This window comes from Eurypyga helias, unplaced genomic scaffold (genome assembly GCF_000690775.1).
Source record: "Eurypyga helias isolate BGI_N326 unplaced genomic scaffold, ASM69077v1 scaffold22815, whole genome shotgun sequence".
In the NCBI taxonomy this organism is placed as follows: domain Eukaryota; kingdom Metazoa; phylum Chordata; class Aves; order Eurypygiformes; family Eurypygidae; genus Eurypyga; species Eurypyga helias.
This window is the reverse complement of record NW_010252924.1, coordinates 37748-62200: the sequence shown is the minus strand read 5'-3', so window position 1 is coordinate 62200 and position 24453 is coordinate 37748. Positions and strand designations below refer to the sequence as shown.

The window sequence follows — 24453 nt, the reverse complement described above, 5'->3', positions numbered from 1 at the left end:
TTATAACTCCTGAGCTTCTTCCTTCACACTTTCTGTCTTTTTCACATGTTCTGTAGAGAGCAGGAGGCAGAAGCCAGTTCCTGGTAAATTGAATCCTAAGGGAGAGGAGTTGAAACCCATTTCAGACTACATGGTATTGCTAACTGGCTTTGTGCTTCCATAACTGAAGTAGAATCATGTTTTTGTTTGCCTGGCAAATAATAAATCTTTGCTATAAAGATTTGAGAACCTGAATGTGCTGATGATAGTGTCCGTGCAGTGTGGATGAATTCTTCAGCTGCATGATGGCAGTAAGTTTGCTGCATTGATAACAGACTTCTTGTGCCAAAATGGTATGGTCAAACATCCATGGAAATATTGAACGGAACAGACACGACCACAGCTGTTTTCATTATACATACTTACAAAAATAGCTAAACAGAGGTGTGGAAGGGAGAGGTAGAGAAAGCTTTCACTGAAGCAGAGGGAGTTGCCAGTTTTTATTCAGTATGGTGGAGCTGAACTAATAGATACAGCTTCAGACTCCTCTCATGACTTATCACTACTTTATTTTGATTTATTCGTTTTATTCCTCTAGCACACAGGAGCTGCATTGTGGGCAAGAACTGCTGCATACTAGGAGCTTTTTAAAGTAATTTTTGTTGATGTCCTGAACAACACCATTTGTCTGCGTGTCTGGTGTGTGTATTGATCTTACAGACTGTCTCCTGCCAAGTGGGTAATAAATGCTCAGCTGTGACAGTTCTGAAAGTTTAGCCACCAGAGCAGCCCCAAAACAACCTCTGGTATAATGATGGGGAAAGGATTAGAGAGCAGACAAGGACCACTCACGCTTTAAAAGCAATTAAATAATTTATTTTGCATGTGAAATGGCTATTAAGAAGGGAACCCCTCTCCACTTGCCACTCAGACGTTTACAGTACAAGCACTGGAGTTCTGCAGTCAGCAGGTGGAGTCTCCATCCCAAACTGTTACTACCAGGTTTATGACTTATCATTAATGATGCACCCATATCCTCTGTGCTTCCCATTAATTTTCTACTGCTACAGTTTGGGTGAAAAGTCTTATTTTTCAGTGAATGAACTGAAAAAAGAAGGGGTTTCTTCTTCTATTTATCATCTGTTTACAGGGTTTTGATTAAAAGAATAAACCTGTTTCTCCAGCCACCTCAGCTAAAACAAGACCATCAATTTCTCAAAGCTCACGAAAGACTTGGAGAAATAAACCCGAGGCATTCACTCTCTTGACAAGCTGCCAGAGCCCACAGAACTTGCTCTCACGCTGGCGTCTTTTCTGCCCTTGATGTCATGTGCAAAACACGAGGATTTGTGCTGTGCTAATCCCTCTAATGAGAGCTTCTCCCAACCTCTATATAAACCCTGCTCAAAGCCGTGGCTGCTGGGCAGGCACTGCAGAGCCAAAGCACCTGCCTTTTGAACCGCATTCAAGGCAATTAGGGACAGGGATTAAACAAACACCCAACACCAGCATCCTCTGCAGTGAGAGGGATTATCCTGGTTGGCTGGGGCATGGAGCTGTGGTGAGGCCAGGTTGTCCCACAGCGGAGATCTCCCTGCTCCGCTCACTCAGGTCCAGTGGAGAGGCAGAGACTGCAGCCAGCCATCATGGGCACCCTGAGGTGGCTCTTCTGGGCCGGGCTGGGCTACCTGAGCTGCTGCGGTCCCCCTGGGGCACAGGCACAGTTCCCCCGCGCCTGCATGACAGTGGATGCCCTTCACTTGAAGCGTTGCTGCCCGGCCTTGGGGACGGATCCAGGCAACGTCTGTGGGTCCCTGGAGGGCAGGGGATGGTGTCAGGGTGTGCAGGCGGACACTCAGCCCTGGAGTGGCCCCTACACTCTTCGAAACGTAGATGACCGGGAAAGGTGGCCCCTCAAGTTCTTCAACCAGAGCTGTTGGTGCACAGGTGAGAGGGGTGCTGGGGTGAGGGGATGGGGATGGCTGGGTCTGCTAACCTTGCTCTGAAGGCCAGAAACATCCCTGGCGGCGTAAAATGTCAAGAAGGCTTCAAATATTATCGGTTTCCTAAAAATACTGTCATGTTCATGATACTATCTGCACTTTTCCAGAGCAATGCAGTTGAAAAGCTGTTTTTTCTCATGCACACTTTTTGGTTTTCCTCTGTGCCCCTGGAGTTGCCCCTGTAGCCACCCATTACCTTTCTCCACAGGGTTTTGGACATTTCAGTGCTGTGTTCAAACCTCTGTCACCGCTGCTCATGGTGCAGTGAACCTGGATTAGTGTCCATCGATCCTCTTGGAGTAGTACTGTGCAGCATGATATACCCTGGTGTGCCAAAAATGTGTGGATGTCAGGTCAAGGTGTTTCCCAGGTTGTTAACTAAGTCTGCAACTCAGATCTGAAATGGGTCCTTATAACCACTGAGGAGGCTATCCTGTCCTTTTCCTCCCCCATCCCACTGTGACTTTACATGGGCCTTTGCATTCACATGCTGGAAGTGAAAGGGATCAAGGAGGAGATGTGCTTCAAGGCTAACGGGGTCAAAGGGATTAGGTTTTAACAAGACCAGTTCACTAGTACTGGCAGCAGGGAGGGAATAGGAAGGTGAGCTCAGGGCAGGATAAGGGAACAGACTCTTTTTCAGCAGCAGCCCTGGCTGAATGAGGGTTAAAATGTGCAGGAAACACAACCTCAGCCCAGACTGCATTGCAGGGCTGGCAGGAGATGGCACCAGGAATCAGGCAAAAGGCACATCTCAAGCACCGAAGGCACCTTCTAGGCAGGTTTCAAATTTCTGGGATTTCTTCTTGGAAACAAAATTGAATTTTCTAGCATGGGAAGAATAGCCTGTTTTCCTTCAAGCCGATTCTTGGAACTAGCTGAACTGTTTGGTCTAGAATATGCCTTGGCTCTCACTATCAAAAAAGCCCAGACCAATCTGAGAAGGAAGCACTGCATAAAATTTCAGCCCACGAGGTTAAGTTTTGAGATGCTGTTATCAACTGAAAGCAGAGAGGTAGTGGCAGATTATTTACGTAGATGCATGGCCTTACTCAAGCTCCACAAAATAATAACAACAGACTTCAGAGTATAAATCGGTTTTTATCTCTTCCTTGGACTGGATTTCAAATGCTTGTGTGGAAGTACTTTTCCAGACACTTAAAAAAAAATTGGATTTTTTTTTTTTTAAATATTTTAAAGGTTCTTATATACCTCTGAAACTGAAGTCAGGTATCATGTATAGGCACATACCCTGAGTCAGAATCGCTCTGAAGCACATGGGAATACACTGATATTTATGCAGCCTAAGTAGTTAGGGCATCAAAACCTGGGAGTAAATTGAAGAGCAGTGTAGACACACATGGTCTGCCTAGGCAGACATCAATTTGCTTGTCCAAGCAGAGGTAAGCACTGGTATTTGATATTTGCAGGGCTGGGTCCCAAGTTAAGTGACCAGAAGGTAGCATTCTTCCATTCTGCCTTAATTCTGCTGAGTTGTCCGCTCTCCTTGATTCATTAAATATGGTTTATCTCGCTGCATTTTTATTTCACTTATATTCTTCTTGCAGTATTTGTTAACCAAATATACCAGTGATAAAACATTAAGGTGTCAGGCATCCTTAAAGGTGATTTTCAGCAAGGTTTCCTGGGCTCTGCTCTGCTGTGGTCAACTTGATGTTGGTTGCAATGGCATTTCTAGGAGAATGCTAAGCAGTTCACAACTGTGGGATTTGAATTAGACCTGATGCTTTTACAAGTGATTGTGTGTCTGTGTCTATTAGTATTTTGTTGTGTTCTTTTACTCTGTTTTATACACTGTTTGGCTGTCTGCACGCCAGAGTTTTAAGTGGTGTGATGTGTGGTCTTCATTAGGCATCTAGGGCTGTGGTACCTATAGCAGGTAACATAAATTAAACCTGCTCATTCAAAGGGACATGGAACAGTGCATATCTCTGCTATTAAGGCATCTTATTTTCCAAATGAATGTTATGTGCAAATTGCCTATTTGAAATGGTTCCTGGCTTGTGCAAACTCCAGCCCGTGCCAAAGCTCTTTCTAGTGTTTTAACAGTATAAACAGTTATGTTCCAGTGACATCTTGGCACTATTTAGTTTATAGTTTAGACATGGTGTAAGTGGTAAGCTACAGAAACTCCAGCTGCCATGTACCTGATTATATTGGTTAGACAGAGCCACTTTAATGTGTCATACAGCTGATGGCTGTGCAGTAGGAAATCAGGAGGAGCTGTAAGGAACAGGGCCCAGGATTTTTCAAAGCAAAGATTCTGGTGTTCCCACAGTAAATTAATCCATTCGAGTTTTCTGCTGGAGATTTAATAGCTAAGGACAAAAGGAACTCTGAAAATCTGACCATTTGTTGTAGCTGTTCACTGAGGAAAAATGTCCTAAAATCATAACCATCTGTGTCTGGGTGATGAATATTTCTAGGGGGAAAAAAAAAAGAAGAAAATCACACACACAAACAAATATTGACAAGTGGTTATTGTAGGGTCAGATTATTTTTGCATATTTTCCCAAATAAATGCAAAATTTCTAAGTAAAATTACACACACTCAGACCCCTCATTTTCCATTTCAAGACTTTACAAGATAATACACACTAGTCTTTCTTTAGCTGGGGACAAATATAACAGAATAAGATTAGTGCAGAAAGATCCTGCTTTACTACCCACTTTTTGTGCAACGAGCCATGGTCAAAAAGAGAATTATTATTAAGTCTGTTGTCAGGATGCTATGTTTCACTCAGTATGTTGGTGGCAGCAAGGATAGTATCTCTAGAAAAAAGATGTGGTTATGGCACGAAGGTAGGTGGGAGGTAGCAAAGAGTTTTTAATTCCTGCCTAATTACCATTTGGAATTCATTGTATGTGTTCTGCAATTGGTTTGGGTGCACCTATTATTAATTCAATTTATACAAATTCTTAAACTGATGGCAGTGTGCTGTACTATGTGAAGGGGAATACGGTCATCTGTTTTTCAATAAGGCTGAATTAGACAAAACGTTGGATACAGTAGTCTAACTCTGAAAACTGACACTTGTAGCTGATTACATGACAAAGCAGTATTTCAGTAGGATAGTTTAGTTTAGGAGAATACTGTTTTAGAAGATTTATGAACTAAATGTTATTTTGAGTTCTAAAGGATAAGATTGTACTAAAGGGATACAGATCTGGTACAGCATCTTAAAAACTGAGTACAGAAGATTATTGTGAAAGAAACACTACAGTCAGTCATGTGGTTGCTAGTACAGATTGTGATAGTGATTAAATAATGACGTACTTCGGGTTCACTGAGGAGTTAAACATAACTATCATTCCTTTTTTTTTTTTTTTCTGCCAGTTTCTAAGGTTGACATGTGGACATGTGCTGAACATTACCCTATTTTTAACATGGTAGTGTTTGAGGAAAAAGAAGTATTTAAATCTTTTCACATTTCCATGCAATATATAATCACGCTGGGGCCAGGTTTCAATTCTATTATTTAGCTGTAAGCAAATTGCAGTTAAGCCATGCAGCTCATATGATGGCCCTCCCATTATGTAAAAATGAGTTTCTGAAGTAGTTATAAAGTACACTTCATTTACTTATTGTACAGCAATGTGGCTGTGGGACAATACTAATTTATAACCACACCTGGATGACCCTGTTAAAGCCTGTGCTAGGTACAGAACTTCCACATCCTACAGCCTAACTGTATGTCCAAATGAAGAGCTCGAAGAGACAGAAGAGCTAACTGTAGTGATCCTGATCCTACCCTTGGAATACTGCAGTGTGCTGGTGTTTCAAAGCTGATGTAACTCCTGTTTTAATGCAACGGCTAAAAACCCATCTAATAAATGGTGTGTGTTAAGCTGGTCTCTGAGGAAGGAAGAGGCATGCCAGCAGCTCAGATTTCATCTTGGTACAATAAAACAGGACAGAAGATGGTAAGTGTTGGGTGAGTTCCTTTTTGCTGAAGAAAAGACACCGAGTTGATGGAGTTATTAATTTGTGTTACGGTCAGTGTCTGAAGGCCAACCACATGCTGTGACTCAGGCAATCACTGGGGTTGAGAAGCAGCTAGAGTGGTATGTGACAGCTGGTGTCAGCATACACCAGGGATGTGCATTAACACATACCAAATGTCGTGTCGTAAGCAGAGTCTTTTTCTCAGTGTCATGCCCAAGGACTGACCCACTGGGAGAAGCAGAATGGCCATTGTGCCTACAGAAACAGCCAGATTCACCCAACTTGACTGGGAAAGTACACCATTAATGGTGGTGAGATTAGGCATGGAAGATGACAGCTCCTGAAGCATGTGAACCCATCTCCAGACAAAAGGGTTAGTGGGGAGGACACCCCAGATGACTTTTTTTTTTTGCCCAGCAGCAGTACAATGGTCATTCTTGAAAGCAGTGGAACAAGCAGGGACCCCATCCATGGCATGATCTCCGGTCTGTGTGTCAGAATGACCTCCCACACTATATTCTCTAGGAACCACAAGAGGTGAGAACGATCTCTGTTGTCCCTGGCATAGCCTTAGAGAGGTAGTACGGAGCTGCTATGTGATAGTGACTGAAGGCAAAGAAATGCTAAGGCATGAATCCTTGCATGTCTCTATGGTCCCTGTGTTCAAAAGGATCTTGAAAGTTTCTCACTGCCCTACTGAAAAATGTCTATATCCTGGTGATATGAGATCACTTTTCCTGCTCTCCTAGAGTTGTACCATTGCATTCTGCCATCACCAGCTTAGCAGACATTGAAGTTACGTTGTAAGAAACTGGAGCATACATTTTGCACTGCTATTGTGGGAAATCCGCAAGGAGGTAAATGAACTCTCTGAAAACAGCAATGCATCATTTCCAGACCAGTGGACTGGTAGAGTTCTTTAGAAACAAATGCTGAAAAAGTGGTTTGGGTGGGACATAAAAAACCTGGGTCTGAGTACTGCAGTCATCGCAATGTGGGAAATCCCACAGACCTTCATCAGCTTCTCGCCATTTCAGCTGCTGTATAGCGACAGTCCTGTGATGTCTGGAGTCTGTGGAAAGAAAGTGACAAAAAGCAACTTGTGATTTCATGAAGTGTTGTTGTTGTATTCATTTCTGAAAAGAGAACATTGCCAAATAGACCTGAGGACATTACAAAAACGTTCAACGCAATCAGCAGAAATACTGCAGTGTGAAATGCCACTTTGTCTGGAAATGGGCTCCTCCTGTTTGCCAGCCTCTTCCTCCCTGCAGTCCTCCTTCTTGCTCAGTAAAACCTCATGTCCTATTGAGAAATGTCTGGTGAAGTGATGGAAGAAGAATGGACCCCTTGGATTGCTTCATAGATTAGGCGGTTAAGGGAGAAAATCCTGCAGAGCATCAATTGGATATAATTAGCAGCCGCCCAAGGGAAACAGGTGAGGAGTCATTGGTCCATCTGGCTCCAGATGCCATACAGGTGGAGAAAAGCTTTTTTTTCCCATGAAGATGAATCATAATTTCTTTATGCAAATATCTTTTCATAGCCTGAAGAGGCACATAGAGCATACCTGAAATATGGATATTGTCCGATAAAATGATCTCTGGCATCAAGAGCTGCATAGATTCAAAGGGTCCTTGCTGAGAGAGGGGAATAAGCACCATAAAAGCCTCAACAAGTGACTGGTGGAGTCTTGTTCTGGTACCAAGACCTGATAGGACAAACTTGGTCCTGCACTAACTTTGGGTCTGTTAGTGCTATATCTGAATGTGATGCTTATCCAACGCTGTGAGTAGATGGGTCATTTGAATTACTGGAATATGACTGACAATTTCAAAGAAAGATTGTTGCCAGATCTTTTCATGGCCAGCTCCTGCTTCACCCTCCTTCTCTTAAAAAGGATTGAATTGTACCTTTGGGTGTAAAGGAACAACAGGTGCTTTCCAGAGGTTCATGGTCCATGTACTGAAATTTGTGCAATATACATGGCCTAATATGACAACATTGAAAGATATTCCTGACATTTGTCATACGGTCAGTTCAGGCTGGAGGATGTGGTGGGCCCTAACAGTTACTCTGAGTTGTCAAGAGTGAGAACGTATACAGACAGTGGAGTACACCAAAATCACAACAGCAATTGTGTTCTTCTGATGGGCCTCTCGGGATATCGTGATAAAATGATCTTTCCATGCTGCTTCTCCCATCTTAATCTCTGCCTTTCTCATAATAACATATCCATGAACTCTTCTTTCTTTCATAAAGCCATAAACTACTTGCTTTTTCTGGCAAAGCCTTCACCCTCCTAAACCAATGCAGACCCTTGGCTTTGGGTGCCTTCTGTCCTAGCTGGAACTTGGCAGCAGAGCCCAGCTGCTCCTGCCTGCATAGGGAGGAAATTTAAGCCATACACCTGGAAGTTGTCCTCATGATATGCCATCGGGCTGTGACATTCCAAAACCTAGTTGAAGTCTTCACCCTTGTGATCCCTAACCTTAACACTGGTCTTAAGCTTCATGATAAGATGTAAACCCATAGATCTCAGAGCTCCTGCAGTAACCATAAGCTCTCCAAACCCACGGTGAGCCTTATGTCCTCTTGGTAGGTCTCACAGGAGTCTGTCAGAAATGCTTAGAGCTCAGCAGGTCTTATCCTAGAGCTAGCCATAAGCTACAGAGCCTTCTTGGTAACTGCCCTTGTAACCTTGGGGGTCTTTGAAATTGGTAATAAGCCCTGTAGCCCCTGACAATCTGAAATCTTACTTTAGTTGTTCTGCTCATAGACTCAACCCCACTGACTAGGGATATCTGCCCATCCAGGAACACTTCATAAGCCTCTTCCTTATCTTCATGTTAGCCCAAAGCCTGTCCTCGGTCTAGCAGTGCCAATATGTACAGGGAACAGTGACATTTTGTGGCATTTTGGAAGATGATTGGGATGGTTGTTGTAGAGTGGACATGTACGTAGGGTTGGAAAGAGGGAGGGAGGATGTTTAGGGAATCTCAGTGCAGATGTTTGAGAACTGAGGGGAGATCCCAGAGGAGCCCCAGTTGCCCCTTCGCTCCCTCCTTCCCCTGGCAGTAATGCCCACTGTCCTTCATGGCTGCTAGGCCAGCAGCCAGCCTGCATGCGGGCAGAAGGCAGGTGCTGGCTGCAGGGTCAGTCCTTACCCATCTCCTCCAGCAATGGCCAAGCAAGCTCCAGTGGAGCCTTTCTGCTGCTACTGGCAGTCTGCCGCAGTGGGCGAACGGCCATTCCTAAAGCAAGCTCTGCTTTCATAGAATCATAGAATCATGGACCAGTTTGGGTTGGAAGGGACCTTAAAGATCATTTAGTTCCAACCTCCCTGCCATGGGCAGGGACACTTTCCACTAGAAGGTGGGCTCTTCCACCACATCAGAGGGGCTGAGCTAGTTCCCTACTGGGGACCCGATTACTTGCCTTAGGAATGATGCCAGGAGGGAACGACGGTACAGCAGTGTTTCTCACGCTCTGCAGCACCGTTTAATAATGCTCAAAGCGTGACCTGCAGCACCCCTGGTGCTTGTCCTGGATTGTGTTGAGTCCCAGATACACTGTTAATGGACATTAGTTTTTCCTAAGTTTTGTCCTTAAGAGAACTCTTTTGTTTAGGGATTTTTGCTTAAGGATCCACGTGAGCCAACCCTTTTTTGGGTTTGATCCTGGAAGTCCGGTAGTACTTGAGACCCAATCAAGCAAAGCAATTCACCACATGCTTAACCTCAAGTGCTCAGCCCTCCGCTCGATGAGATTCCTCACGTGCCCGAGGGCTTTGCTGAGCACCTTGGGGCATTGAGCCCCTTACCCAGCACTTCACCTCCCCAACTGAGTGCGATTCTTGGCCCTGCCGTGGCTCTGGGAAGTGAGCCATCCTCCTACTTAGGCAATTGGCAAAGCTGCCAGTCTGCTCAGCTGCTGCCCCTTCCAGGAACTGGCATGTCTGGGGAAAAAAGAGACCTAATTCTTAATTCTTCTGCATTTCACTGTTAGTGTTCTCTGATTCATAATGTCATGACAGTCTTTCCCTCTTGATTCAGGAAACTTTGCCGGCTACAACTGTGGTGACTGCAAGTTTGGCTGGACTGGCCCCGACTGCAACGTGAGGAAGCCACCAGTTGTCAGGAAGGATGTCCACTCCCTGACGGCAGAGGAGAGAGAGCAGTTCTTTGAGGCTCTGGACCGTGCAAAGACAACCGTTCACCCAGACTATGTAATTTCAACTCAGCACTGGAGAAGTCTGCTTGGCCCCTCCGGAGAGGAACCACAAATTGCCAACTGTAGTATTTATAACTACTTTGTTTGGCTTCATTACTACTCAGTCAGAGACACACTATTAGGTTAGTGCTTTTCTCATCCAAGGGGCTCAGCAGGGAAAGGAAAGGGTGAAAAGTATCATTGCTGAGCAGAGGTAAGTATGGTTAACACAGCTGCGTTACTTCAGCGAGCAGTGAGCCTCAGTAGGAGCAGGTCTGTGGGGTGAAACAGTCAGTGCAGAGGAGCTGGTGGCCACCTCCAGCTGCAGGAGGTCTGCTTCAGCCCTGCTGCAGTCTCATTCCTGCGACCGAACGCCCAGGGGTGGCTGGAGCACACCGGCCGCACTCCCGGTGCGTCTTCCGTCTGACAGGGCAGCAGTTCTCAGGCTCCACCGTTGAGTGAACCCAAGTGGAGTCAGGCAGAGGTTCACTTCAAAAAAATGTTCCTAGTCCGCAGGACAAGGTAGAAGCAGGAGCAGTGAGAAAGTGGCTCTGCAGCTGTGAAGGCCTTTAGCAAGTCACAAAGGATGGGATTTGCCCGACTAACCACAGCCAGCTTTTAAAACCAAACCAGGTTAGAGGTTTGGGTTATCTAACCCCATGCTTTACCCCAAATCAGGATTCCTAGTTCTCATAGCTCTTCTAAACAGAAGTACTTACGACAGCCCCACTTTGCAAAGCCCAGCTCTTGCAAGAGAAGACAGCAGTATGGCTGATAAATAAATTTGTATGTGGGTTGAAGCTTGCTGCGGTGATAAATAAATCCATATGTGGCTTGAAGCCCCTAGCTTTTGAGCATCTTAGATCTCAAGTGCAATAACAAGAGCAAAATGCAAGAAATAAACAGCACCATTTGAAGAAAATTGGCAAAAAGCGTGTCGAATTACTGTTGGCAGGTTATGGAAAATGCTGAGGTTCTCTTGATCAATACACGATGTAAGTCCTGTCACTGAGCAAGAGAGTGAGATAGTATGGTACATATTAACAAGGAGCTAAGATTTTAGACAGGAAGACTGCTTCTTAAAACAAAAATCCGCTGAAGTCTTAAGAAATCTTCATGGTGTCCAACTTTTGGGGGAATGTGTCGTTTTGAGAAGCACTGAAACCAACATCCAGAGGAGTTTGTTTCACTTGTCCCATATAAGTGTTGTAGCTTCTGATGTGTGCGTTTTTTGCAAAGGTGCAGAGCTGCAGGGTTTTGTTTAACTCCACTCCTTGCAATAGCAGAAGGTGCTCTCTTTCTCTCGAGCCTCATTTGTTGCCTAAGTGCTTATTTTATCTTCCCTTTGCAGGACCTGGCCGCCCTTTCGCAGGTATCGATTTCTCCCATCAAGGACCTGCCTTTGTTACTTGGCATAGGTACCATTTGCTGTTGCTGGAGAGAGACCTGCAGGTTAGCTGAACAGCCTTTCCCTTTCCTCGTGCAGCTCCCCTCTTTTGCTGTGTGACTTTGTTGAGCCAGCCAAGGGTAAGCTATTTCCTAGGACAGATTTGTACACGACTCCCAGGAGTGTTTGCTCATTGATCCTTTTTTGTTTAAAGTGAAATTAGTGCTTTCAAAATACAGAGGATTGAACTGTTTCTCGCTGTGAACAATCATGTGAAGGTTGTCACGGAGATTTTTTTTTCTTCATCTCCACTACAGAGGACAGATGTGAATTAACAGTATTTATTTATAAAATCAAAGCAACACCTACACATAAAACTTGGTAGCAGATATAGACTGCAGATATTGAAGATACCCTCCTAATGAAAGCAACTCTTAAGTATTACCCCCTTAAATGTGCCACGCTATACGTTTAATACAGGCGTATATTTAGCAGTACATCTTTCAAAGAAATATATGTTAACGTGCCTGACAGTCAGTTGCTGAAGCATTGACTCATTTCCATTTGCATTACTTCTACATTGGCAATGTTACTGTATTTCAGCCTCGCAGGTCTCTAATGAAAATGGTTGGTATCCAAATAGCTGCAGGATCTTGCTTGCGTGAAATCGTATCTAACAAGCAAGCACAAGCAAATGCACTGTATTCCTCTATTAAAGCAAGTTCAGATTCTTCCCCAGGGCTAGCCTTTCTGGAGCGAAAGCAAACCACATGCAAAATTTTACCCATTACCCACTTACATCACTCAAGAAGCCTCCTAGTTCCTTAAGGCTCAATTCATCTCTGCTCCTGCTCTCCAGCCTGGTCTCTGAGTTGGCAGACAGCCTAACGTGGCCAAAAGAAGTGCAGGGCAACAGTAGGGTAACCAGTGACTAAGGCTATGCTAGGACTGGCTTAATGCCCCAATCTTTGAAAAGAGTTGGAACAAAAGAGTGGAACTAGATGATATTTAAGGTCCCTTCCAACCCAAACAGCACTGTGAAGTGTACGTAGTTGAAATATGGAATGAAAAGCAGAATATCCAGTGAAATATCCAGTGAATACCTGATGAAACAACTTGCAGGAGTCCCTTTCTTTCCCTCTCCTTTGAAGGTGATTCCCTGCTAACATGTTTCTGTCCATTGCAGCGACTGACAGGCAATGATTCCTTCGCGCTGCCCTACTGGAACTTCGCCACGGGCAGAAACGAGTGCGATATCTGCACGGACCAGCTCTTTGGAACATCGCGGCCGGATGACCCAGGGCTGATCAGCCTGAGCTCCAGGTTCTCCCGGTGGCAAATAGTTTGTAACAGGTATGAGAATATCCAGGCCAAGCTTGCATCCCGACCAAACCCAGCTTTCATTCAGTATTGACAGTGCGGGCTGCTCTCTCAGGGTGAGCAGGGGGCAGGAAAAGAGCCAAGATGTCTCTTTTAAAACTGGGAATCACGGTTGGTTTGTGTGTAGATGGTGCTGTGTAAACGTCCCTCCTGGTATTATGGAAGTATATTTTTTAAAGAGGATTCTTTTGGTACAGGATTTTAGTCGATTCAGCCAATTTGAGGCTGCCAAAAGTCAGAAGAGTTTGCACATTGGCAAGTATCTTGCTAAAGAGGAGATGCCTGCGTGTCGGTTCTCTGCAACCAACACCCAACTGATTCTGGCAGCAGAAACAGAAAACTTTTTTTGGCATATGGGAAGCTAGAGATAGGCTGAAAAATCCGTTCCCTTGCATTGGGTGAGACCTTAGCCCTGATATATTTAACGCAGTTTGGGGGCTGACTTTGAAATGGCTGAGATTTCACATGGAAACACACACAGCGACAGCCAGGAGCTTGCTGCCAGCTCTCTGTAGACATACACTGATTTGGGTGAGAGCAGGGCTTTGACAAGGGATCCACATGCAGGCCTGGGCTGCTACGACCAGATGCTGCTGGTTACAACACCCACATACCATTCTTCTGTCAACTCTGGGGCAGCGTGCAGTCGGTCAGACGGAGGTACTGCAAGCTCAGGCCTTTTCAGAAAAGTCTCTTTCTCTGGGTACCTGAAGAGCTACTTGAAATTCTAGCTTTAGGCACCAGTTGGCTTTAAATCTTGCCCCTGCTTTTTCTCCAAGATATATAGGGCATTGTTTTTTCTTGAAAACTGAAGTGACTAAACTTTTGCCTTGCCAAGGTTTAACAGAGAAGGGCTTTTGTTTACCTCAGGAGTATCTGAAAATGCCATTTTATTTCATACTGAATAGCACAGATTTTTTTCACAAGTGTTACACTGTTTTTCTTCTCCTCCTTCCCTCTTTCTCTCCTTGATATAAAAGACTTGCTCCCCATTGCTAGTGGGCAACCCCTGCAACAGCAGGATGTCCTCCAGCCAGGCCCTGAAAAAGAGGGTGCAATGAATTACAGTTGATTTTTTTCTAAAGGGGATGAGGGATGGAAAGTGAAATCCTGCTTGCTGTCATTCCTTGCATTTTCTCAGCCCACCCCACAGTGGGACTTCCCTTTTTTCTTTCTTTTTTTTTTTTTTTTAAGAATTCTAAGACTAGTCCTTACTCAAGACTGAGTTTGTCAATGCGAAAGACTGTTTTAGATTTAGATTGTCTGGCAAAACCTGTTCTTCCAAAGCTCTTGGGAGGGAGAAGGCTTGAAGGGTGTTGTGCTTGTCTTTTCTAAAGCATCCTCTCTCTGTGGACAATGAACCTGGTAACTCTAGGTCCAAACGACTGATGGTTCACAGGAGATGTAGAGCCACAGAAAGCTACGTCACAGTTGTGGTCCTGCAATAAATTCAGCTCCCCGGCCACAGGAGGTGAACTGAGATGCCCAGGAGGTGTCTGCACACATATAGCTGAAGACTCTTCTATACTATGGGAGAAAAAGCCAACAAGTAATCATCTTCTTCTGACTTGTGTCTCTTTTTGTTTCACGCTCAGCTTGGATGACTACAACCGCCTGGTCACGCTGTGCAACGGGAGTGATGAAGGGCCACTGCGGCGGAGGCTGCCTGAGGGCTCCAGTGAGCAGCTGCCCACCGCAGAGGATGTCCGGAGGTGCCTTTCCCTGCAAGAATTTGACAGACCCCCCTTTTTCCGCAATTCTAGTTTCAGTTTCAGGTTTGTCCTTAGGCTCCTTCCAGTGCTGGCTGGGTCATGGGTTTTCTTTACGTGCACATTTGTCAGCAAAACATGGTTACTTGATGCTGCTTTTACCCATCCACAGGAATGCGCTGGAGGGCTTTGATAAACCAGGTGGAGCCCTTAACTCGCCAATGCTGAGCCTTTTCTTTCCTGAACGGGACCAGCGTTCTCCCTCACGCGGCTGCCAATGATCCCATCTTTGTGGTATGTCATTTTTACCCAGCATGAATGGCAGTGGCAGTGGCTCAAAGGCAGCTTCCTCACCAGACGTGCAGAACAGAAGTAAAGTGAATTCCCAAAAAATAAGTCCTTTAAATAGAAAACGAGAAATCTTTTATATTTTCTTGAACACCACCACCTCTGCATAACGGTCAGATGAAGAGGGAGGAAATCTCAGGGTGATTTGTAAAATATAAAATAAGTTTCAAGGGAGAAGAACTGCTATTCCAAGACACTTTGTGCTGAATTCTTTCATTAGGTGTTATCTAGTGGCCTATACCAGACAATTTTACAGCAACAAGATAAACTGAAAGCAGGGCTGGTTATTTTACAGCAGTAGACTAGAGAAGTTTGTTTCTTTGTTTCAAAATTCACAGGCTAACAGGAAGCGCATCTCATTTCAGGATCTCTTGGGAAATAGAAATAACGTGATTTCACTCGTGCATTGGTACAGTGTAATGAGCAGCACAAACAGCTATGTGCAAATAAAAAGCCAACAGTTGACTCTGATTATACCTCTTTCTCTCTTAATAAATTCTTATTTATCCTAATAAATGCCAATTTATTTTCCTCTTTGTTAAATTAAGCCACGGTGATTATATAGAGAAAATCTAATACAAATAATTTATTTCTTACCTTTAAGTTTGCAATTTTTTTTTTGAGAAATCAATCCAAATACTTATGTAGTTGTTCTCCAGCTTATTTGCTTAATACTTCTTGAATTCCTGCATTAATTTTTTTCTTACACCACAAAATCTTCATTTCATTATGCTGTAATTTTATATTCAAGATTATTTTCTATAGGATATTTTCTCAGTTTTTTCCATGGTTATAATTAAAAAAAAACATGTGTACATCAAAAATTAATTTGAATTGCCCCAGACATTTGTAACATTTGTCTGAAACAGCTTGCCCATATTAGTGTTTTATAGATCTATAAACTCACTAGGCAAGATCTGATCAAATTCATGGATTTTGAATTCCATGAATTTGAACTCCACCTGGAGCTGTGGAGTTGGTGGCATGCTCTAAAATGAGCATGAAGGAATCAAATTTCCCCCCAGTTTTCCATACCTGCTCAGAGCTGAGAGGGATTACTATACATTTGAGAGGTACATTCACCTGAATGAGCTCAGTGGGCCCTCACCTGAGAGGACGTACCTGCCTGCTCAATGCCAGCTGATATTAAACTATCTGGAAAAAAGCTTACAAGGACGTGTACAGCAAAATGTGCCACACAGGAGATCAATTTAATCCAGTCTCATGAGCTTTCCTGGTTTCCCACTCTGTAAATCCAACCTAAATTAGATTACCCTCTTCTCTCTCTTTTGAAAGCTGCTGCCACCTTAGGTGAGAGTGTTCTAAATGCTGTTGAGTTCTGACAGAGCTTAATAAATCTGTGTGCCCATGCCTCGATTTGCAGGTTCTTCACTCCTTTACTGATGCCATCTTTGAGGAATGGCTGAAGCGTTTTAAGCCCCCTAACAACGCCTGGCCTGAGGAGCTGGCCCCCATCGGCCACAACAGACTGTATAACATGGTGCCTTTTTTCCCTCCTGTGACCAACGATGAGCTCGTCCGAACCGCGGAGCAGCTCGGCTACACCTACGCCATTGACCTGCCAGGTATGTCTCAGAGTTGCGGAGGCTGCTCCAGGCCAAGAGATGAGACAGGTCACGTCCTCAATGACATGGGCTATGGAAAATAAGGCACTTTCCACAAAACCTGTGGGTCTATTTACCTGCTCACTAGCAATCCCATATTGTAGTGCAGGTAGTTACAACTCACCATGTAAGCTGGTGAGTTACAACTCACCATGTAAGCTCACCATGTGGCAACTACAGGTGTGCACACAGTTTGCTCTGCTGCAAAATGCATCAAATTGAATGATGCTGATGCTTCTTTGGAGCTGAGGAGTGTTTGATTTTGGCTCCTGCTCCCAGCACTGTTTATGCCTGTTACAGGATCCTTGAACCTGTCAGAGGTCAGACACTCTGCCAGGGAGCTCATCTGGCTAACGCCAGTCATTAGAAAACACTTGTTTTGCACAGGGACTTGAATGATACTGTACCATGAATTGTGTTAGAGAAGAACTCCATTAATCTTTGGATACCCTGAAAAGATGTACCTGGGTGTTTTGTCTTATAAACCCTCAGTTTCAAAGATTTTTCATGCCCATACAGGTGATGTGCCTTAGGGTTTGTATATTCATCTGAAATCACCTTTGACACAAGTCAGATAAAGAAAAAAAACAAGAAAACAAAATATTTATGCACAATATCCAAAATTCACAACACGAGTTACAAATATTTGTAAAAGGCACAAGTGTAAGAAATGCATGAAACCCATGCTTCAGCTGCTTTGACAAAGATTAAACCTGAGTGGTTTCTTTCTCCACCTCAGTATTCCTTTGAGAGGCAGCAGGTGCTTATCTAACCTATGTGGCCAGAAAATGATTGCCCTCAACTCTTCTGTTGACAGAGACTGCAGATTGGGACACACAACTTGGAGTCACTTTTATAGTCAGTGTGACATCTCCTTGAGCCATCTGAATTTCAGCCCATATGTCCAAATACCTTTTAAATACTTTAAACCTTTTTGAGAGTTTTTGGTGAATATTTAGTCAAATGTAATTATTGCCAACTTGGTATAAATAGCATTTTTTCAGAAGAGGACATCAGTCAGTTGTTGCTTCTGAGAGCATAAATGAAAACAAAGTTAACAAAATAAAGTTATTTAGCCAGGTGGTGCAGGGTTATTATAAGAAAGGGCAACATTATCTTAGAAGACAGTGGTTCCCCAGAAGTGGTTCAAAATCAGAGGATGCGATCTGGAGCCCGTCAGGAGAACTGCACTAAGTAGTATTTTCAGTTAAAAGTTTGACAATAGGCTGCTTTGTGTTCTCTAGGAAAATTTGATGGTTTTCTGTTGACCAAAATAACTTGGAAACAGCTATGCTGAAATGTCATTACAGAAAGAATTGCCTAAATCATTCACAATTTTGGCCAAATTAGTTAGGAGAATGGTCTTTTTGTCTTGTTACTGTTAATCTTTCCCATTCCCAACACTTTAATTTGTAGGAAAGGCTGAAGTTTAGATTCAGCTGTAGACTTGTCTGGCAGGAAACATCTCTGGCTCTGGAATGTGTGTTGGTTACACGGCGCATTACCAGCTTCCCCTGTGGCCAGTGGGTCTCTAAGCCGCACAAGTATTCATAATTTCCAGGCTGTGGGATATTTTCTTTCTTCCATGTGATTTGAGAAATGAAATTATGGGCTGCCCTCACTTCAGACATTTCATATTTCCAGGTTCACTCGAAGAAACCCAGGCGTGGGCTGTCATGGTTGGATCCACAATTGGAGGAGCACTTACAGCTCTGGCCACACTCGTTCTCCTGCTTGTACTTTTCCAGCACCGAAGGCAAAGGAGAGGTTTTGAACCACTAATGAATGTGAGCTTCAGCCCCAAAAAGTACATGGAAGAGGCCTAATGGCCTTGTTTCTTTGCTTATTTTTGTAGGAAGTGACCTTGATTGCCTTATTATGATCTTAGCTGAGAATTTATCACACACTCCTTCGGCAGCTGACTATGTTGTCCTCATTCAGGTTTTCCCGCTATCTTGTGAATTGTAATATATGAAGTCTCTGGGTACCGATGTGTCAGGCCCAAGACAGGCCAGCCTCCCCCCATTATCAAACCTTATTTGGAGTGTGTGACACTTGTAAGTCATCGTCTATAGATTTAGATCAAGACAGCTGAGAATACTCAGTAGAAGAAAACCAATTTGAATAACCAAGATAATTTTTCACCTCAGTGTGTTTTTGTTTTCACTTAGCAGCTCACAGATGTGCTGAAAGTTATTAGCTCTACGTATCTATTTGAATAACATATTATTTTACAGTTATCAATAAATGTTCTGAATAACATAGTCTTTTTTTAAGGTTCAAAAAGTTTCATGCTGTTTGACATAATACAATAGGAACCCCCTGGTTACAGTTTATATCAGAAGCATGATCATTTCCATATGTTATTTCCAATCAAACTGATATTAGCAGTAGGTAAACCTCCAAACTAAAGTTCTCCTGAAATTTAAGAGCAGGAGTTCCCTGACAGCTACATATAAACTTGTGTTTTACTTCTGTGCTAGGAACCTGTGACAGAAGTTGAAAATGTTGATTGTCCTTCTGTATTTTGACTCTGTTGCACCATTTCATGAATTTAGACCTAAATTTCTGAAGTCTGCGACCCAGGGCTCAGGACTGAGATAGCTTTCATTACCCAGGTCTGCAGGTAGGGGATGAGGTTTGCATGTGGCACTCCCTACATTCCATCTTAAACATTCTTTTATATGTTCCATATATACTTCTTTATTTAGACATAGATTTGGACCATATTTTATTGTTTTTATACAGCAAATGAAGTCCTGAATAGATAGTGTCAGATTTGGTGCCTATGTCACATCAATGGAGTGCTCAGATTTTGCATTTTGTAATGTTTCGTGTCTTAGAAAAACTCTGCCTTTGTAGCCTTGAATAAAAAATTCCAGTTAGTAATGCTTTCTGATATTTCTTCTAGGCCTGCTCAATACTAGCTGTGTGGACTAGAAAGATCGCAGTAGCTCTTCACATATACTTAGCTTTGAATATGTGTAACTCAAAAACTTACCTCTAAAATGGTGAGGCACTGGAACAGGTTGCCCAGAGAAGCTGTGGATGCCCCATCCCTGGAAGTGTTCAAGACCAGGCTGGATGAGGCTCTGAGCAACCTGGTCTAGTGGAAGGTGTCCCTGCCCATGGCAGGGGCGTTGGAACTAGGTGATCTTGAAAGTCCCTTCCAACCCAAACCATTCCATGATTCCATGATTCTATAAAATGTGGGCTTTGTAGAGCAGAGAAAAGTTATGATTTGCTCACCATGTGCTCAGGTAGTCCTCACTGCATCAGGTGGACAATGGCCTCCTGCTGTTCCTGCTGTTCTGTGGTGCCTTTGGGGGGTCTCACCACACTTGCTCCTGGCTCATGCTCAAGATGTCAATGGTTTGGAGCACTTTTTGTACAGCTGTTCAGCCCAGCTCCCAGTGCAGGTTGTTGTTTCAGGGTTTTTTACCATGCAGGGGCCAGTGTTACTTGGTGTTGAGGACATCAGCTGAGGTCCCCAGACAGACTTGGCTTGGGCATGTGTCACATCAGTTGGACCCTGATTGGTGTCAGCTTGTAGCTAGGTCCGAGGTCTCCACATGCCCTTCTCAAGTGGGAGATGCCAGCCACTTTCCAGCACTACAAGTCTTCACACGCACCATTTCCTGCTGTTGGATGGAGATTGACACCTTTTTGTCCTTTGTGTGATGTGAACGCCAAAGTTTAGGAAAAGGCTGCTACTTCCAAGGGTGAATCTGATTTTTCCTTGGGCCCACAGGATATAGTGTATGCCTAACTACTTCATCACCTTGAGGGTTTGGATACTGCTGTGCCAAGTGTTTGCTTTGCAAGCTACCCTCGTTATGGACAAGCAACAGTGGGAGTGGGGTAGACGAAGGAGAGACAGGGGAGAAATGTAAAAAATGTAGCACAAGAGCTAACTTGTTAGAACTGATTTTGCCTAAAAGCAGGTGGGTAAAACAATGGAGATTTACTCAGTTCTCACTCGTAAATTGAGTAGAAATGTGTTTTCCTTTCCAGGAGAAAAGCAATGAAGGCATTAGATTGATACTATGCACATTAAAAAAATGCTAGAGTCAAAGATCAGTGCGTTACTCTTTCCACTTGCTGGGCCCTAGTTAAATAATTAGGGCTTTGAAACTAAGGCTGGTCTTAGTTGTTTGTATGAAATGTGGCTGAAACAAGCTGTACAGAGAACACAACCTGCCCTCTCGTGGCCTCCTGGAAAATTACAGGGTGACACCAAAAAGCTGGTTTTCTCCCTTTTTAAAAAGTAGTCTTGGTCTAGCAACCAAGGAAAGTTGTGTCCTTGGAGAAGGGAAGAAGTACAGGTAAACTTTACATGAAATGATTAAAAAGGAAGAAAGTTGGACATAGATACACTGCAAAACTGTTGGAGGAAATCCTGCAATGAGTCTGGTTGTAAAGGTTGGTTTTACAGGTTTTAATGTTCCACTCATTCCAAACCACTGAAAAGGCATTTTTTGATGCCAGTTTATGCAGGTGTTAGTAAATAACTGCAATCTATGTGTTGCATAAATTTTGCTGAAGTTATTACTGCCAGGGTAAGATAAAAAGGGATTCTTCTGTCCAATAACTGGAGGCAAAGACTCCCACAGACTCCTAAGGTGAGGGCAACAATGCATACACCACACCATTCCCAGCCTCCACAGAGCCAGGACACTGGGATTTTGGTCCTACAAATCAGTGCAAAGCGTGACTTTAGTTCCTGGAGTCAGTGTGGGGTGGGGGCATGGAGTCGGGATGCCCTGCCTTCACACTGCTGGCAGTGTTGGGCTTAGTGCCGGCACCAAAATGGGGACGGGGAGGGCTGTGCTCACCCGGGACAAGGGTCACTGGTGACCATAGACCACATATGCCCACCACATTTTCCTCTCACATTCATAACTGAGAAGTCACCCAGCCCAGCCCAGGGAGGAAGGATGAGGGACCAGCACATGCATCTCTGGTCGCTTTTTACTAAAGATGATTTGCTGGCAGATGGAAGGTGCACTCCCGGTGACTTCAAGCAGAGATGGGTGTATTCACCACCATACATTGTCCCCCCGCAGCCCTCATTTTTTTTGCTGAATTGGTGCTTTCTTCTGACAAAGGGTCTGAATCACACAGAGGCATGTAACGTGCAGCTGCAAATGAGATGTTTAAGCTCCAGAGAGGTAAAAGTGCTCAAATACATGCCTTTCTCAGCCTTTTGATTAGCTAGACCCATGCAGCTTCCAGCTCTGTGTGCAGGGTTTTTGTGTGGTTTATCTTTCTGAGGAGTTTAATTCTCTCTAGTCACTAGTTAATTGCTCTCTCAATTAGCTGTACTGGATCTGTGGGCAGCTAATTCTTCTTTCTGAGTCATCCAGTGGGTCAGGTGCTTAATTTTTTGACTGTATAGTGAACTAGCGGCAGCCACATCATCTCTCAGTCATGGCCTGTGCCTCTGTGCAAATGGTTGTCATGAAAATTCTCTGAAGGAATTAGTGAGAACCTGTTTTCTGAATTAAACTGAATCTCATTGCTGGCTGTTTAGCTGGATGCGTGAAAAGGAACCTGTTCCGATTCTGCCTCTGATTTTGGAAAGCAGCAATGTAAAACCACCACATCTCATGACTATTATTGTTAAATTGGAAGTTTCAATGCCATTACTGACCTTCTGCTTATCTTAACTGCTTTCTTCACACTGTGTTTGGGACATAGGTGGTTTGCCTGTGCTTGTGATGGGAAGAAAGGGGAAAGAAGAGAAGCAGATTCAAAGAATATCAGTTAAATTTAGTACTGAAGGTGCACAGTTTCAGAACCAGGTGTGTAGGCTGATGGCAACCAGGAAGGAACCTCGGTTTCCTAAAGTACCTCCTTTGGCCCTTTATGCAGTGCAGGCAGCCAGTTAAGTGCCCTGCACACAGTGGCCTGGAGAAAGTCAGGTTATGAACAAGACTGCATCTGTGATCCTGCTCTACTTCAGTGCCCCTGCAGCTGAGACACAGCAAACATTCATTATCCTAGAGCTCTTTGTCAAACCTAGGCTTTCCAAGATCTGGGTGGGCAGAAGAAATGGTACCACTGCTGTCCATCTTCTTACACAGCAGCCCTTTCTTCTTGCGGGGGGGCATCTACCTCCTCTCCTAAAGGCTGAAAAACCACTGACATCAAAAGTTACCTCTGCAGTGGGTTTCAGATCAAGCAAATGTATAAGCCATTGCATTTTATAGATCCAAAATCATGGTCTAATAATAGCAAGGGGCCCTCCAAGGAAGAAACATGAGAACAAAATATGACCACCCACCTATCAATACGGCTCCAGGTATGCAACTAAGGGCAGTGTCTGCAGGTCTGGTTCAGTTTGCCTGTCTTGATCTTTGCTGATCCTGTCTGCACTCAAGGTGATGTTACTGCCTCCATGTATTTCCCCTTCAAAGGGTCCTGAGGCCACCTTTGTGCCTGGGCAGACGGGATTCACAGATAGCAACTAAGCTAGTAAATGTGATGAGGAGTGTGAGAAACATGAACATACCAAGTGGTCAGGTCTTTTCCACAGCAGATAATCCCTCCCTGTTTGTTTCTCTTCCTTTTACTGCCTTGCTGTCTCTGGCCTGTTGACAAACCCATGAACCCTGGAGCAACTTCAGTAGGCAGGATGGAAGGAACTCATGGGCTGACTCCAAGCATTGCCCTTGGCAACACTTCCAAGTGCCTGAATAAAGGATGCAGTCCCCTAATTTCCAGCTCAGATGAAGTCCTTTCAGCCCTTATCTCTGCCCTCAGGCTTTCTCACAGACTACATTACAGAGCTCCTTCTTTCAGCACTGTGGTTCTGCCTGTGGTGGGTCTCCTGCCATTACTGGTTTCCTTTGGTCATGTGGTAGAGATCTTGGGTGTCTGTTTTGGATAGGGCAAATTGCATTAAGTGGACTGATGCCTGGGAGACAGGTGCTTAAATGTTCAGTGTTGTGGCCACAAAGTCCTCTGTTGCTTCTTCCTTCACTTGGAGATTTCATTTCTGCTACGCAAGCTGCTTCCAGGCCCGTTTCCCGGCCATCCAACTCTGAGTGTTTGATCCATCACATCTCAACACATTTTTTTAATTCTGCCTTAGAAGAAGGTCTCCTGAGTTTTCATTGGCTTCTTTTTTTTGTTTTTGGTGCTTTTGCTTGAAAACATCTTTCAGCAGCTTCATTTTTATGTTATTGCTCCAATATCTGCAACCATTTCACAGTTGCCTCCTCTGCTTGAGTTAAGCTACTGAACACGTTAAATGCTCAGAAGCTGTTATTGTCAAGAATAAGGCTGATGACTGGCTTCTTTTGGGCTGGCTGTCACCAATTTCAGATAGGGCCTGAAGTGCTTATTAAGCCTTCTTCATTGGGCTTTTCTTTCATTTTAACTGAAGACCTTCAAACTCCAGCTCAGGTTTTGACAACCAATTCTCACACTTTCTTTCATACTGCTGTGTCCTACCACAAAATTATAGAAGGGTTTAGGCTGGAAGGGACCTTAAGGATCATCTAGTTCCAACCCCCCTGCCATGGGCAGGGACACCTTCCACTAGACCAGGTTGCTCAAAGCCTCATCCAGCCTGGCCTTGAACACTTCCAGGGATGGGGCATCCACAGCTTCTCTGTGCAACCTGTTCCAGTGCTTCACCACCCTCTCTGTGAAGAATTTCTTTCTGATATCCAATCTAAATCTCCGTGTTTTCAATGTAAACCCATTAAGCCTCATCCTGTCACTACAGGCCCTTGTAAAAAGTCCCCCCCAGCTTCCTTGTAGCCCCTTCAGGTACTGGAAGGGGCTATAAGGTCTCCCCCGAGCCTTCTCTTCTCCAGGCTGAACCAGCCACACC

At 44.1% G+C, this 24453-nt stretch overlaps 1 protein-coding gene across 1 annotated transcript; it reads left to right on the top strand.

The window, feature by feature from the left end:
* The first annotated feature begins 1625 nt into the window (after positions 1–1625).
* On the top strand, positions 1626–18436 carry DCT (dopachrome tautomerase). The gene is given in 9 exon segments (XM_010152514.1): positions 1626–1926; positions 10005–10304; positions 11513–11613; positions 12735–12901; positions 14524–14703; positions 14810–14869; positions 14871–14931; positions 16370–16571; positions 18255–18436. Coding segments are annotated over 9 exon segments (1554 nt in total).
* The last annotated feature ends 6017 nt before the right edge of the window (positions 18437–24453 follow it).